The 17401-nt window shown below is 35.6% G+C and overlaps 1 protein-coding gene across 3 annotated transcripts; it reads right to left on the bottom strand.

The window, feature by feature from the left end:
* Positions 1 to 199: 199 nt before the first annotated feature.
* MS3_00001536 (uncharacterized protein) lies at positions 200 to 16858 on the bottom strand. 3 transcript variants are annotated; one of them, XM_051209011.1, is made up of 7 exons: positions 16753 to 16858; positions 11469 to 11733; positions 11370 to 11432; positions 11049 to 11318; positions 10959 to 11008; positions 8009 to 8306; positions 2284 to 2423 (listed from the first exon to the last, which is right to left on the bottom strand). In XM_051209011.1, exons 2-7 carry the CDS (start codon positions 11676 to 11678, stop codon positions 2391 to 2393), a joined length of 924 nt encoding a protein of 307 aa, XP_051074425.1. In that variant the 5' UTR covers positions 11679 to 11733; positions 16753 to 16858; the 3' UTR covers positions 2284 to 2390. The 3 variants fall into 3 exon arrangements, with proteins under 3 accessions (XP_051074423.1, XP_051074425.1, XP_051074424.1); XM_051209010.1 differs by having other exon boundaries at positions 10762 to 11008; positions 11049 to 11432; XM_051209009.1 differs by having other exon boundaries at positions 200 to 11008; positions 16763 to 16858.
* Between the last annotated feature and the right edge of the window lie 543 nt (positions 16859 to 17401).

The raw sequence follows: 17401 nt of genomic DNA on the forward strand, positions 1-17401 counted from the left end.
AGATCGGAAGAGTATATTTGGCGATGACCAATATATCGGAATTCTCTGATCTAATCTGGCTAGCGATTGCGGTTGATGTTGAGCACGGCGTTATTACACGTGATCTGGTGCGGATGCATGACCGAGCGCCTTCAGCTAGATGAGTCCACCAAAACATATGGTCAGCATCCAATGTCGAAAACTTAGAGCTATTTATTTTGGGGATTTATTTACCGCTAAACAGTGATTAGTTTTAGTTTCGAATATATTTTACAATGCTGTCACTTTAATGTCCAACTTATTAACTTGATTAAAGTTTTTAAAATTTATTCGACATAGACATTGTCTTTGTTAGTGAGGTGACTGTCAGTATGAAAGTTTCGAGGTTCGGGAAAATGAACTAATGCTTCTCGTAAGGTTGTGTTCCAAAATCATGGAAAAATTGTTACGTTTTATTCTTATTGAACGTAGGCTTTATCAATCCCATTAACATATAGTCGTAACATCGTTTCATGCTTTCAAAAACCTGTAGTGACTTACTTTTATCACGAGAACACGATTGGTTTATTGAAAACAATTATTATTATAAACAATTGTACCAGTGAATGTTTATTGTGCTCTTTGCTTAACTGTGCTAAAAACATCCATTATACACACTTTGATTGTGAACTCGCGCGAATTCGGTTGCGCTCTGTAACCAAGCTTGTATCCTGGCACGATCTCGGTATTTCGATACCACGAGATCGCCAACAAATATATCTCGACTTGGTCCATTAACTGCCTTCTGATATATGGCTTCCGGGGGATTTTATGGATTTATTTGTCACGCACTTCTTGGTAGCGGTGTTCATATTCAACCGTGATGCGACGCCACACTACAAACCTTTTTCTGAATATGCATATGCAACTAGTTCGGCTAATTACCAGAGGCAGATATCAATGTTTGAGTTTATTTATTCCTCATTTGATCATCAGTATTTTATGTATCTTAGCCAAAACTCTATATGCTCTAATTTCTTTTAATGCATCTTTGGGACCCTCCTAATGTCATTGTTCGTCACTTCAGATGAAAGACTTCAAGAAGCAGACGAATACCCTGAACCTTAAGTTTTTATTTCAAGGTTTACTTGGTTTTTATTATATGACACCTGAAGCAATTTTATCTATCTTCATGTCAGACCACTAGAAATTGATAGAAACAATAGTCCGCTTGTTGCTATGACTGCTAATTAACTCAAAGTTTCCTTGCCGTCAACATAACTTTACGTGATAATGTCCTTTGCGTTATACGGCCACCAAAGCAGCCATTGCACTTGGATACGACGAATGGGTTATCGACATCATATACTAACAGTGATGTACCACTCCTACTTGGGCTGATTGCCCACATCATTCCTGTGTAACTCGAGTAGACCTAAGATTACTCAACGCAGACCATCTATGTTGTTGAACTATATGCACTAAAGACGAGTTTAACCACCAGACACCAATGTAGCTTTGACACCGAAAACCACACTACCTCAGTTCACTCTGAGGATTAGCATTATTGGTCGAGCGACGTGTTAGGCGCATAATTTCCAACATAAACTGACGCCCGCATTGATGAACCCGACGTCACATAAGACCTAGATCGGTCCCCTCCTTTAGTTCCTTGCTTTTACCAGATGACATACACTTTGTCTGAATTAATATCCCGTGCGCGGCAGCCATTTGCTTTGTGGGTGTTACAATTGCTCGATTATGCTATTTTGTCTTCTGGTCTGCATAAAGTAGGATGAAGCGACAAGAAAGCAAAAAACCTACAAACGAATTGTCTATCTCACAAAATACAATGAAACCAAAATCGTGCACCCGAACTGCTAATAGTCAAGTTTATGCCGTAACTTGTGAGGAAGTTTGTAAGCTTTATACTGAAACAAACGTACTTAATAGATTACCCTCAAACCTTAGGAACATTCACAATTCTCCGAAATAGTGTGAGACTGTAAACCGGATTTTGTTATGCGAACATACCTGTTCGGAAAACGTTTATGTTTGAGTCATAGTAAATGCTATTTAGTGACGGGTTATAAACAGGTTTCAAGATTGAATGAACGAACTGCATGGAATTACGTTCAATAACGATAAGACTCACAAGTCAGCCTCAATAATTAAGTATAAATATATAGAACGAGGTAGGTAAAAAGACACCACAAATAGAAATGTATCACAATAAATAGACAACATAGATTTGTCCTCCATCGTTTGTCAAGTTTTAGTCACAACTTGAACGAAACAAAACTGATCAATGATAAGTCCTTAAACTGACAAATTAAACCATTTTATTCATGAAGCAACACTAACACGTTTTAACTAACAAAACACTACAAATACTGTACAATATATACACCAGTTACACTTCACCGTGTGAGCTAATTGCTGTCCCCGTGGTACGCGAGAGACTCCTAGTTGTAAAGAAAAAACAGAAGTGGGGAGTGAGTCACATCACAATACTGAAGATTTTATACAAACAGTAAAGAGTTAATATAAGCAGACATGTTAAATAATCAACCACACATTTTTATAGAAAGTATGAAATAATACCTGGTTGTTTGGATAAACGCAAAGTGCCATCATAAAATAATTTCGCATGGTATTATTTTTCTATGCAATATCGAAAACTTTACTATTCTTGTCGATGTAACCGCTTCAACGTAGTGATGTAAGAGACAGATATAGCGTAGCCTCTACACATTTTATTAAAGAATACAAATTGGAAAGCGATCTTATTTGACAACACTACGAATAATAAACACATGAATTTCAATACATGTAAAAATGAGATAGTTTTGTAGTGCTTATGAAGTTGACTTATTAGCATGCTTTATTTAACACTACAAATTGCGGTAAATAACTACAGTAACCGGCTACTAATGAGCTCAAGTATTTAGTGTAATTTTAAAAGTAATGCAGTAGTAATCAATGGAACCAAAAAATCAAGGTATTATGTTTGACAACAATATAAAGCATGCATTTTTTTAGAGAACGGTTGCACGAGTCACACAAAAGCTTACATCTACCTTAATATGCTACGTCAATAAGTGACGGATTGAGAATAGGCATAAATCCATGAAGCTTTTGGCAAGTAGTTACGATTGAGTACATTAAGAGACGTTTCCAAGTTGGGATCGATAGGCTTTGTACACGTAACTCATTAGTCCAGAGTCAAACGACTAAACCAATAAATAAGTTTTTAAAACTCACTTTAAATGTAAGCAAAACTAGTCCACGTATTTGTGGTACCTTAGTAATTAAGAAATTGAGTTCCTGACGTTTCATGTCTCCTTCAAAAAATAATTAAATAGCCGAATCAAGCTCACGCAAATTCAAACAGTGCAGAGGGACAAGACAGAATATTTGGTACGATTAAACTGAATCTGATCGTACCAGTGTAACGAGATTTAGGTCAAGGTGATTTTGTATTAGATATCATTGTGTGTATGCGAGTGGGTGTGAAAAATGCAATACTTTTTAAATCTGAAACAGAGCAGAATTATCATGTGTTTATTATATAAGAAATGAACAAATTTAAACGCGATTGTTTGAATGAACGGTCGAAGTTCGCTGAATAGTTAGGTCTTCCCTACTATTGTTAGTTGTGGCGTTTAACAAAGCTTTAACAGCCAGTCTTTCTCTATATTTAGGAGGAATTTTTTGAATTTTGATATTTTTTATATCGACTTGATGGCTTCAAAATAAGCATCTAATACTAATGCTGATTTGATCAGTAAATTTCCCAGCTCTACAGATCTATAAGGTTTTTTTTGTGTAGTTTAGATATTCTTTAGAATTGGTCGAGATTTCACGGGAAGACTCTTTGACCTAGAAAACACTTAAACATAGTTTTTAAATACAGCTTTATGCAGAAGTAAAAGAGATCTTTCCTTTTATTCGAAGAGTGCTAGTTGTTATATAGAACGATTTAATTCTGTGTAGTTTCAGGATTCATGATATTCCATTATTTTGTTAGCATAAATGATCAGCTCAACCCCCAACTTATTTGAAATTATCAAGTCAAACCTTCGCAACGGGAACTAACACATAGTAAAATAAATACCAATATGAGAAGTACTAGACAAAATGCTGACCGTACCAAGGTTGTTTGAACCACACAACTATGAAATCCGAATAAAATAAAAAAAACCTAAGTATGGGACCGATGCCCCGAAACTGGTTTCCAAATAGTGTGTGCAGTAAAAGTATGTTGTAGTGTAGATTATACATACAGTCAAAGATGATAAGACAATTATAATAGTAATAATGATAATAAAATCAAATGATAAACTTCTGATAAGAAATGCTACATTATAACAGATGAAGCAGGATAAAATTGCAAGGTCAGAAGATAGAACATCGAAGGGAACTACACACAGATTATATATAGCTAAAGCTTCTGCAAAGTAGTCGAGAAGTAAGGATAAATCCTGAAGTAGATCAAATCAGACTTTACAAGTAATATAAAGTAAGTTACTACTTACAAATCGAATAATGAAGTGACTAATGTAACTAGAAATAATTCAGATAAAATTAAGATATTCTCAAATATGATCCTAGTCCTATTGTGATTAAAATCTAATATTCACAACCAACCCACTCATGAATGAAAATTTTTTATACCTACTGTGCTAATCATCAGTGTAGTCTATCATCAAATGAAATCAACAATTTAGAAATGAAGCTATCGGTAGTTACTATTATTATAGAAAAACGGATACAAAAAAGGAAAAAGTTTTTGATTATTTGCCTTTCTCCCAATTCGGAACAATAATAATCTAGCAAGAAGGAGTAAGTTGATCACGGCCACAGAAAATATGCACGTAGATATGTTGTTTCTGGTAGCGTTTTCATTGCTGGAAGCACTAAAGCACGTTGTTAGTGTATTCGAAAGAGGAACTTATTGGCATTTTGAGGTTCGTAATTCTCATTTCTACAAGGATCGGAAACCGTACACAAAATCTGTATGCTCATGTGTACGTTCTCTGGTAGATGATAGATTACGTTAATGAATATGACGAAAGATAAGAAGAATTTTCGTTGACGGAGGGGGTGGGTGTTAATAATTGAAACACGGTAGCATTACTAATATTATTATTCGACCTCCATGTATCCTTCTCCTTCGTCAGTAAATACTTTGCAACAAGTTCTTGATCAAGTAATCCCAACAAACGATTATGTATGCATCGTTCAGCATTCTTATGATCACAAATATTGTCAAACAAACGTGAATCTGTTCAATAATTTGTATGATATTAGACAATAATTTTGTTTTCGCAGTGGAACAATTAACTCATGATGATTAATCTCTGTATAGACGTTGACCTCATCAATAATTCAGTTTATTGTATATTCACTACTTATTTTTTGCATATGATATTTAGCAACTGTTTATTGCGAAATATATTACGCAGGTGACTGTTCAAATTATGACACGACATTCGTAACCACTTTATAAAAATTGGCTAGTTAATAAAATATTGATTACTCGGGTTAGTTTTGTAGCACTGGATTTGTAAGCAGAGAACAGTCACGACATCTAATAAGGGATATGTTATGTTGGCAAACAAGTGAAATTCATTAGGTTATATGTAGTTATGTAATACCCTATTAACTTGAACAAACTTCAAACACCATATTGCTCAAAACTTTTATAGTATTAAATATCACCATCTAAGTCCTTAAAGTTTCCAAGTTAAAATATTTCTACTAGATATGGTATGACCCATGGTGGGGAGAGTCCGCTCTCTCTCTTAAATTGCTCTGACATCACACGTATACAGACACTGCCAGGGAAGCCCCACTCACTGCCTTCTCGTGGCGGAACTGTCGTTTACGAAATTGAGAGGACAAAAAGCGAATGTTTGGGGCTTTAACCGGGTTGGTTGACACAAATGATCCACCTAGGGGGAGTTAGAAAACCCTGACTCCAAACAAATGGTGCACATGGAATCTAGAGTCCTGAAGGAACATAATTAGTACGGACCAATCGTTGGTCACTGGCTACCATGGGACTACATCTCACGATGTTGCTCCACTGCCTTGTGGATCAGACCTATAGGTCAACGGCTCCTGGTGTGACCCCCTAAGGAAGCTGCTTACTTCGGTTTGGGCAACCGGGCAGTATCATAGCACACACACAAATCAAGTGACCTGTGTAGCGCATATGTATTCGGTGCCCCTTTCTACCTATATTTATGTGTTCAAATAATAATGATAATCCTACTAGATTATATTTAACAACAGTTTAGTGATATTTATTACACAAATCGATGTAATGGTAGGAGAAAAAGCACATTGATTTATATTAATAAACTGAATTACAACTACGTAGCACACTCTTTGGTTACTTTTGAATTTCTCATGAGATGGATTGTGATTAGAAGTGGAGTGTAAAATGGGACTTATTGACTGGATCTACCTTCATTGCAGTGTTCATGTTCACACTAAATGGGATGAAACGCGCGTTCTTAATCCCATTGCTAACCGCAATTCATCTCTTCTATAAAACTAGTAATGGAATGACTATATCAAAGTAATCCGCATACAATGCAAATATACTAAGACTGATCAAAATTCAGTCAATAATGACATAATTCAAACCCTTAAAAGCTAAATCTATTGAAACTATTACTAGTCGGAATGAATTAGTTAAGATTATTGAAAATTATGCAGAGAATGATTCTCTCTTTTTGGTTTTTTGAGTTCATTAGTTTCTAGATTTACTAATTATTATTATAATGATAAACCTGTATCTGTTTAAAGCAAACTTGTCAACTGCACCACAAATATGAATATGTTAATTGTAATTTGTAATCAAAAACAACATTAGGCTACATTTAAAGCTTATATTAATTCTGTTCAACAGTTAACTAATGAATAATTACCGATTTATTGTACATTTATTTGGATCACATATTTAGTCTTTTTACTTTTATCTAAATTCAACTTGTTGGAATAATTAGAAAATTATTCTGTATAATGTGAAACATCTACTTTCTTATCCACATGTAATTAATAATAATTCTACTTTCCAACTAACTATTTATTAACAATTAGTAATACATAACATCATACTATCGATATAAATTTAGTCTTTTTTTACTTTTCAAGTCGCAAATTTAATTCCTCAAAACGACTGAACTATTTTGAGATTTTTTGGATTAAAATGTTTTTAAACTTAAAAATCATAGATATTTCAACATCCAAATGAAAATTAATTAGGCTCCATGGTTTTTAACCAATGAGATTATAATAACAAACGATTTATAGATAATTAAATAATTTATAGAGCTGACAAAGAGTGTACACTTCAACTTATTGAGAACATGTAAACTGAATATTATTTCTTTCAAATATTTATAATTATTCTATTTAAGAAATTGGTTTTTACAAATATCAAGCTGAAAAGTATACGGAATATTCAGAAAATGAAGTGACTAAATGGGTATTTCTAATAATTCAATGTGGTCTTACTACTTGTGATGTCATTATCCAGTGAAAATTATGCAATACATTAACGAAATGTTACCGTTCAAAAAGATGAGTTATTTAACACAAAGTAAATCTTAGTTAACATTCACTCTGATTAAATCTTATCGTGTCAATCTCTTCAATCTTTCATATTTAAACCTCTGGAGAACGCTGAAGTTTAGTTACACCCATATAATGAGACATGGTGGAGTACAATCACTAAGACAATATTCTATCATAAATTTACAATAAGTGGACGAAATGGAAAGACTAAAAAATGCAATGTACTCTAGTATAAAATCGAGATCCTAGATCTCTAGCATAAAATTATGATCAGTGAGTGTTCACGTATCTTTTGCTATCTTCAAAATGTTGAGGACACTTATTTACAATGTTAATACATCCTACACAAACAGTGAACACTATGTAACTGATAAATGTTTAGATTGTATATCCTATCAGTTTCCGAAACATAATTCTCATTTTTGATGAGGTTAAACATTTATATGATTTGTCTACTCACTTCGTAAAACCCAGTTTGGTAACCACAAATAAACCAACTCAGCAATAATGGATGTAATTGTAATTCACTGATGTGTTGTTGTATATTTGAAGAATCTAATGATCGATTCTGTTTTGTGGACTGAGATATATTCTCAATCGAAAATTCATTAAGTCCAGGTTTACACGATTTTTTAATTTTTGATCCCTGTTTTTTATTACGAGGAATAAGTGGATTAAGTGAAGTTTTGTGCAAATGAGAAGTAATTTCATTTAATTCTTTTATGTCCTCATCTTGAACAGAGGATTCGTATGTGTCCCTGGGAATAAAAAATGTTCCAAAACAATAATACACAAGTTTTAACCCGGAGTGTTAACTATTGAATATTACAAAACAGCAATAAAACGTAGGATAAATAATATACAATATCTACAAAGAATGGATTGTTACGATGGCAGAACAAGCTAAAAGGATCCTTAAAATTAAATAATTTATCAAGTCCCCTCAATTTTCAAGAACAGTTTTAAGTGAACTGTAAAATTTCCTATACAGAATGCAAGTCACAGAAATTTCTTCCAGGTCATTCGAGTTCAAGAAGTCTTACATAACAATATACCGACCAAATACGTTCCGCGTATTTACCTACTACTTTAAAGTCAGTCGAAATACCAGGTAGAGTTTAGCTGTCTTTACAGTGATCGCATACTGTTGTCTCAAAAAAATTTATTGAATGGCGATTTCTTCTAGTTAAATTCTAAGAATCCATTTTAGAAAGAATTATAACACTTTAACTAAAATTTGGCAAGGTAATGACCGATTTATTTTAAAGCAAATACTTACGGACTTCAAAATAGTTAAACTAAAGTCTGAGTCGTTATATCAATATCACATGATAAACACTGAAAAATATTACTCCGAAGAAAATACAACCAGACTGTCAAAGAGTGAAGTGAGAAGCTAGATTACGATACGATTTGGTAGTAAATAGTTTTTAAAGAGACAAATCCAGAATTTTGGTTTTATTCTTGCGATCAAACGTTCTACAGACTAATCGCACCAGTAATTTCTTCATATTAGGAGGAAGGCTATACACTTATATTCTCAATACAGTTTGCGTAAATTAAATTTCACGACCGATATATTTTCTGAGTCGATTGCAATATCTACTGTAAACTTTTTTGAATGATTTGTTCTTTAAGCTCTTTGATTTAACCGTGAAGTTTTTATTGTCCTGTTTGATATCAACAGCACACACTTCAGTAAGACGTGAATTATTAGAATTTCTCCGTAATTTACTAGCTGTGGACAATTATGGGCATGATTTCGATTGAAAAAAACGTTAAAATACTGGACAGAGGAAACACAATGAAAACTAGAGATTCCTCAGCAGTATGATTCACTGGTAACGCATTGATCAATAAACACGTCGAGAGTGACCCAATCTATCAACTAACAAGGAAAAGGTCGGTGAAAAAAATAAAAAATCGTAGAAATAACCAGCCGAATTCCAAGTCAAGAGAACAGCTAGTCAGTTGTGGAACAATTCTAATAACTCAATTCTTATGAGTGTGTGCTGATGATTTTATCAAGAAAGATCATGAAAAGCTTCACGATCAAATCACAGAGCTCAGCAAACAAAACACCCTCAAAATCCTCAACCTAAGCTACAAATATTTTCCGCCATCTTACTTTGAACTGTTAGCCAATACCAAGGGTAGACCAGGTATGCTAACAGATATACATAAAGTATTTGTTATTTTGACCGGAAGTTTCTGATTAAATTAGTAAATAGCACTTTAACTGTTAGCACTTGGTACCTTTTAAATTCCCTCTTAATTAAAGAAAATGTGAAGAAAAAGCAACCGAGAGCCTAGCAGAATGGTGAACCGTTCAAATTGGTCACACTTTACAAGCAACACAATAAGAAATATAGAGACAAGGGAAAAAGTAAAGCCACAACAAAAAAGTTAAGAGCATAATTTGTTCTTAGAGCTTTCCGTCTCTCTACTAAACGGCAGTTAAGAACAGTGAGAACTAAACATTTCATACAACCCACTGTAATTTACTGTTTGACAGATAGATGGAGTATTACATATGAGATAAAATTCGATCCCCCAACACAACGATATTAGTTACAACTCAGAAAAACATCCTTTATTACTTAGTCCTGACATGACTATAAGAATATTTAATTGTTACGAGTGACTGACAACTACAACCTAGATGGTGAGGAAATTGCTTAGCACACCATTCCTCACTGAAAACGGATAAAATAGTGAATACCTACTAATAACTGGTAACAAACGTCACGTCAGAACTCAGTAACACTGAATATACATACTGCAAAAGCTATTCAGATAATGAGAAATCTGAAAGTAGACGATGCATTCGACAGGTAACTAATTCAACTAGTAACGGAATATATATTACTCAAAAAATACAAACTAAGATAAATCCATGACTTTGTACACAGGGTACCCAATCATTATTTAACAGGGGTCAGATTTACTTCATCAATCTATCTGGCCAGTCATTGCATACAATATAAAGAAAGGAAAAACTGGCATTTCCAAAAGGTTCTATTTTTGGTCAAACCAGCTCAAATTTACTCCTATAATGAATATCACAGTTGATCGGTCTCAAAAACTTCGCTGCTACTACCAATTTGTTCAAATTAATAGATATTCGGATTTAATGACCACTTTTTGAAACTAAATAAATCTCTTTACGCACACTACTGACAAATTTGGTACAATACGATGGGTAAAAATTACCTGGTGTCGGTGGTATTTAGCTAATTTTGCACTTATTTATAATCCTTGAAAAGTTTCCATTTCGCCCCTAAGTTAAAAAAAAAACACAAAGGCAACAGGAAACAAAGGACCAACAAAAACTAATTTTTTTGATGATAATGATAACCTATAATAATCCACTACCCTAGATAATAATAAACATACTCCACGATACTTACCGTTTACTATCATGATCTTCCTCGAGTTCACATTGATCACTGATCTGTTCCTAAGTAAAAAGATGAAGCATTAACCAATGATAACAATACCTTCATTGAAAGTGCAAATGATTTATTCATATTGTCTGTCACGTACGCCTCAAACTCAGAATTAATATAATGCAGATCTTTAGAGGATTTCTGTTCGACATTCTCATAAAAACAAAATGATACTGTGAAAATATCATTTTCATAATCAGCTGTTAATATTTTAGCGTAGTAATAGGCTTCATCTTCACTCCATGTGCAAATGCACATATCTCCATTGTTCCATAATTGGACAGGATTCTTTTGGCTTTCCGTTTTCAAGCTAATTGTATTCTATATATAATAAAGTGTCTTTTGTTATTTAATACTACTTTTAAAACAAACCATAGAGAGCGGCAGATTTAATAAAGTGTTAAGTTTTGTAGCAAAATACGAGTAATCCACTGACTAAAGACAAAATTAGAGCAGAATAATCCCACATACGTCTAGAGTTGACGTGATTTTATCATTTTCACATAATAATTTAACGTTTTCTGGTGTTATATTTAGCAAATCACTGAAATAACATGAAGTTGTGTAACTGCTTGAACGAACAGTAACAAGTGAGTTTTCCAAATTGATTTCCTCAATAACAAATAAATCATAAACTTTGTTTTCATGCTGATAAATGCAAACATCTCCCAGAGACCACATTATTTAGTCAGGATTACGAAATAAATCAATGAAATCTTGGTGTCCAGAAGTTCATCTGTAAATAATAAAAAATATGGAATATTAGATTTAAGATAAATTGCTTTAAAACATGAAAACAATTTAGTAATACACCACATCTGTTTATCAAACCTTGAGACATTTATTATGGTGTGATACGAAGTAATTTTTCCCAAAATGTTATTAAGTGAAATGAGGTTTCTAGAACCCGGCTCAGTAGTAGACGATTACTTGGATGTTACCGATTCCAATGAAAGCAGTACGTGATTCGTTACAACTGAAGTTGTGTTTTGAAAGACAAAATAAGTTGAATAACAAGTTCATGACAAATAAATCACTTTCAAACAGTCAATTTAAGCTACATGAGTAAGTAGTCAACATTTATTTAAGTAAGATCAAAGTTACCCCAAGGACTTCCCGATAACAGATATAAACATGGTACCTACTAAACAACTCTTTTAAAGAACTCTCTATCCTTACGACATACGCGCTAATGTATACATGAAGGTAACTAGGAAGGGGTTCTTGAGTCTGCCTTTGGTGCTAGTGAGATGATTAAACTGGCTGCAATCCAATTCAATGTAACACTTACTTGTAATAGACAACTCTTTTGTAGAGTCAATTCAACAAACAAATTATCCTTATGGATAACGGCTAATTTTGTTAGCAAACGTAACGAAATAGCGATTGTTTATTAAGATATTTGGTGTTTGCCAGCGTATTGTTGTGTGGGGTTTCTATAAATAACCTCTGGGGATTGTTTATAGAAATTAAAACGATCAGTAGAACTAATACGGAACTCCGTACGGAAATTCTGTATCCTAAGAGGTCTGACTTACCCTGAAAACGAATTGCCGAAGGAAGAGACACGACTTAAACCATCTCTCTAATGGCAACTGAACACTAACCTCTTTATGATTGTTGCAAAAAACCATTGTTGACCTAATAAAATTTGACCTAAAGGAACATGTGTTCCAGTTAATACAACTCAACCGCGTCATCATGATAGGGAAGCCCGAACACCATGTCAAGGTAGCAGCTATGGTCAGGGTATTGAAGAATAAACATATTTGCTGGTAAAATATAGTTCCATGAGCCAGTGGAGACTAGGGGTTGCATAACTTTAGGTTGTGCTGAGGGAAGAGTCACTGGTCGCTAGTTTGTAGGGTCATTGGGCCGGAACCTTGGGTAAACTTTTCATAACCCAGAACTAAAACGCGGATCAACGAATGTAAGAGCAGTACACGAGCATATGTCACCAGATTTCAGTGAGCCCCCACCGGGAAAGTGGGACGAACTTTGTGAGAACCTTAGTACAAAGGTTTCTTTTTTTAAACTGTCAATGTGTCGAATGTTCGTCTGCAGTCTATCAAACATGTTTTCAGTTTAAGTGGATTGACAGTGTGGCTGTGTAGAATCTTAAATTGTTTAAAGGTTTTACTGACCATTTGTGAGACTGATTAGAAGCACACAAGATTACAGTGATCAGGAAATTCCAGCGAACACTTAGATCAATCAGTGGACTACCCCGTGTTCCTGTTGAGGATTCATCTTTAATATGTCGGGGTTTAGCTTTGCAAATATAACGTATGATCGGAAGAATGCTTTATTCGAATTTCATGAACAAATAGGACAACTACGACACCCTTATCACTTCCCAAAAGGATCTAGAATTAAGGTTGTTAATTAAAAAAGTTAGTCAGTAAAGACGAAATGTGAGCTCTTTTTATTTACTGATAATTCATTTCTGGACAAACATTTATTTTATTTTATTTTATTTCAACACATAGATAATGGTACAAAGAGGCACCAAATACATATGCGCCACACAAATCTCATTCGATATGTGTGAGAGCTGTGATACTGCTCGGGTGCCCAAACCGAAGCAGGTGGTTTTCTTAGGGGACCACACCCCGAGCCCTCGACATGAAGGTCTGATCTACAAGGCAGTGGAACAACGTAAGGAGATGCAGTCCTATTGTAGCCGGTGACCAACAATTGGTTCATACGCCATTTGTTCCCTCAGGATATTGGAGCCCATGTGCACCATTGGTTTGGAATCCGGTTAAAGCGCCGGACATTCGCTTTTCCTTCTCTCATTTTTCGTGAACAACAGTAATGTCGCGAGAAGGCAGTGAGTAGGACTTCCCTGGCAGAGGCTATATACGCGTGGCCGTGTGAGAGCATTTCGAGAGGGAGAACGGACTCTCCCCACTCTCGGCCGTACCAGAGCATTTGGGGGCAAGCTATATATAATTTACGCAAACCAACTTTTCCTTCGACTGGCCCAAAAATGGACTGAAATACCTCAATTTCACCATTACAGTCCTATTCGTTAATGATTCTGTCGAGAGAGAAAAAAACAATCTATTGATCAATCCTAACAGGATAAACTTCAAAATGAGTTTAAATATCTTACCATTACAAACATACTGTTCTATGGTTGAATAATTTAGCTTTAGTGAAGTCATTCCCTGAACCGCATGTATGAAATTAAGAAGACTGAAGTCTCCTAAAGCTGAGATAGCTGTCCTGGTCTAAAATAACTATCTGATCATTCTAACACCTAATTTCCCTACTGTATCATAAAACACTAGACTTTTGGAATGAATTCAATTAGATATAGTGTAGTACTGGATAACAAGACTGAAGATTATACAGACCCACCCAATAGAAAAAAAAACCTTGGAGACAGACCTGACGTACAACTAAGTAATAGCTAACGTATTTATTTATTTATTTTAACACAGACATTGGTACAAGGAGGCACCACATACATATGCGCCACACAAATCTCATTCGATATGTGTGAGAGCTGTGATACTGCTCGGGTGCCCAAACCGAAGCAGGTGGTTTTCTTAGGGGACCACACCCCGAGCCCTCGACATGAAGGTCTGATCTACAAGGCAGTGGAACAACGTAAGGAGATGCAGTCCTATTGTAGCCGGTGACCAACAATTGGTTCATACGCCATTTGTTCCCTCAGGATATTGGAGCCCATGTGCACCATTGGTTTGGAATCCGGTTAAAGCGCCGGACATTCGCTTTTCCTTCTCTCATTTTTCGTGAACAACAGTAATGTCGCGAGAAGGCAGTGAGTAGGACTTCCCTGGCAGAGGCTATATACGCGTAGCCATGTGAGAGCATTTCGAGAGGAAGAGCGGACTCTCCCCACTCTCGGCCATACCAGGGCATTTGGGGGCATTGTTATTAGATGGTGGTTGGACGTAAATGACAGGAAACCCTGGACCTGGATTTCGTGCTACCTGGCACTAGTCAGCAAGGCGTACCTGTAATCTTGAGGGAACTGGTGCTCCCTGACGGATTCGATCCCGTGCCACCCAGCTTCACAGTTAGAGACGTTACCATTGGGCTATCCGGGTTTTCCTCTCAATATGAAACAAAGACGTGTTGCCGATTAGTATTGGCAAAGTTGAAGTCTTGTCATAATATATTAATAATGTTTCCTACTGACGATGGTAAAAGGCCAGCCATCAACAACAATGGAGCGTTGTTGACGGACCCTTTGTTTATTAACAAAGAAGTTACTCTGCGACTACCCCAACACATTGAACCAGATAAGTTTAGTGGTGCCAACGATACCCATGCCCGAATCATAGTAGCAATTGCAGACGTAGCTGTAGAGCCATCGGCAATACTGCTCTGATTTCTCTGAAGCCAACTAACAAACCGGGAAGATGAAATAAGTCTGGTCTATAAAATCAGATGTAAATACTTAGTCAATAACTACCACCTAGTTAGCCTAATCAGTGGTTATCAAACAAAATGGAAAGTGTTATTCGGTTTGCTAGTCTATATCATGTGAAATGGACTAGTCTTCTAGAGAAAAAAAATCAGGCTAGGAAAAGTCTCATATTTGATTAATTTTTTCACTCCAAAGGGAGACCGGATTACAGCAAACGACCAGAATACACAGAGATGTAATTTTCGTCGGTCTAAGTAAAGTCTTTGGCAAAGTTTCCTATCTAGGTACTAAAGTGAAATACGAAATTTTGGGACCAATAACGGAGTTGGAGGTTGAATAATTAACGTTCTCACTTATAGGGAGTAGCGAGTAAGAGTAAATGGTGCATCGTTATCAATGGAATTTGAAGAGTGGACAATTTTGATCCTCTTTATTTCTTCACTTAACGCAAATTACCTAGCGAGTGTCATGAAACTATTCGTACTACTTTTACAGATGACATTAGAATATGGGGACTCACAGGCAATGTGTACACGTCTAATGAAACAAAATTATAAGACTCGAACTCACTGGTTGAGTGGATGTATTAAATGAAATATTAAAAATTAAGGGTTAACGTGGGTCCTCGAGTATCCTTTCATTATCTCTGAAGACATATGAGTAATCGTAGTCTCTTTTTTATGCGTTTAAAGCAGGGATTACTTGTATCACTCAGTTCATACAACTCATCCACTTTTCAGATGGGTTCGTATTTAAGTAGTTGGTACTTTGGATTTGGAGTGCGCACTCCAAAGCGTATAAGTAGGCAATTCCGCAGAAATTTGGGCGAAAATTCCACAATTCGACGGACATTTAGGCGAAAATTCCACAATTCGGCGGAAATTTAGGCAAAAAGTGGGTAATTTGGCGGATATTTAGGCGGAAAGTAGACAATTCAGCGGATATTTAGGCGATAAGTAGACAATTCAGCGGATATTTAGGCGATAAGTAGACAATTCAGCGGATATTTAGGCGAAAAGTCGGCAATTTATCGACAAAGCGGCAAAAAAGGGGGAAATCCGCAGTATTTCCCCCGGACAGGCGAAAAAGGCGACATTCTGATGCGTTTTCCCCTTCATTTCCCCTTTCTCTTCCAAAACATTTACCTCTTTATTTCCCCTTTGTTCGCCTTTATTTCCACTTTTTTGGTTGTTTGTGGCATGAAGAACAACGCAAACAGTATTGTTTGAGTTATCCACCAGTAACTTGGTGAATGTGCAAGTGAATAACTGAGTCACTATCCCAAAGTGTTTTAACTTGACTTTGGACGTTCCGGACACTTTACTAACATACATGAGAAAAAATACTTACAATAGAGTACCTCGACTACTACGTCAACACCTCAGTAGATGCAGGAATTAATTACCACCTTTTCGATTTGGCGACCTTGAGTGGCTTAGCTCAAGGCGTCCAATCCATATCAAAAGTGAATCAGGTCATGTTGCGTTTGTAGGCTAGCTAAACTTAGTAGCACCTGTGCTCTTAATAGACCTATATATTTCATATAACGTCGAATAACAAGCACCCATGCTAATCATGTGTTTTTGTCAAACTTCCAGCTAAGAAAAACCTCTGCTGTGTTGTTTAATTGTCTAATTATGTATAACGATAGGTCAGTTTGTATATTTCATCATTTTGCGTTTGCCACAAGTTTATCTCCATTTATTTAATGGCAATTCTACGTTAAGTAGTTCTGAAAGTATTTCGACCAATACTTCTACGCATTTAAAAATCACGCAAGATCTCTGGGTTCTTACTGGCTGATTTCTATAAACATTTAAACTGGAGTCAGACACATACAATACCCCACTCGCGCGCAGTAGAATCACTGAAAACTGAGTCTTTTTGGTAAATGACTACTGCCATTGTCATGTAGCACGTTGTATTAGTGTCTATTCGTAAGCAGGAACGATCTGAAACAACAGCACAACAGTCAGAACTGGTAACTGCCTCTGAAGTG

Source organism: Schistosoma haematobium, chromosome 1 (assembly GCF_000699445.3).
Source record: "Schistosoma haematobium chromosome 1, whole genome shotgun sequence".
NCBI lineage: Eukaryota > Metazoa > Platyhelminthes > Trematoda > Strigeidida > Schistosomatidae > Schistosoma > Schistosoma haematobium.

What these genes read in the sequence shown, in the direction of transcription:
- MS3_00001536 (XM_051209011.1), bottom strand. Translation starts at nt 11,678, where the DNA reads ATGTGGTCTCTGGGAGATGTTTGCATTTATCAGCATGAAAACAAAGTT. An exon ending in AAATCACGTCAACTCTAGAC is followed by an intron (nt 11,433 to 11,468) that starts GTATGTGGGATT and finishes TTTTGTCTTTAG; the next exon opens with TCAGTGGATTACTCGTATTT. An exon ending in ACCAAACTGGGTTTTACGAA is followed by an intron (nt 2,424 to 8,008) that starts GTGAGTAGACAA and finishes CTTTACAACTAG; the next exon opens with GAGTCTCTCGCGTACCACGG.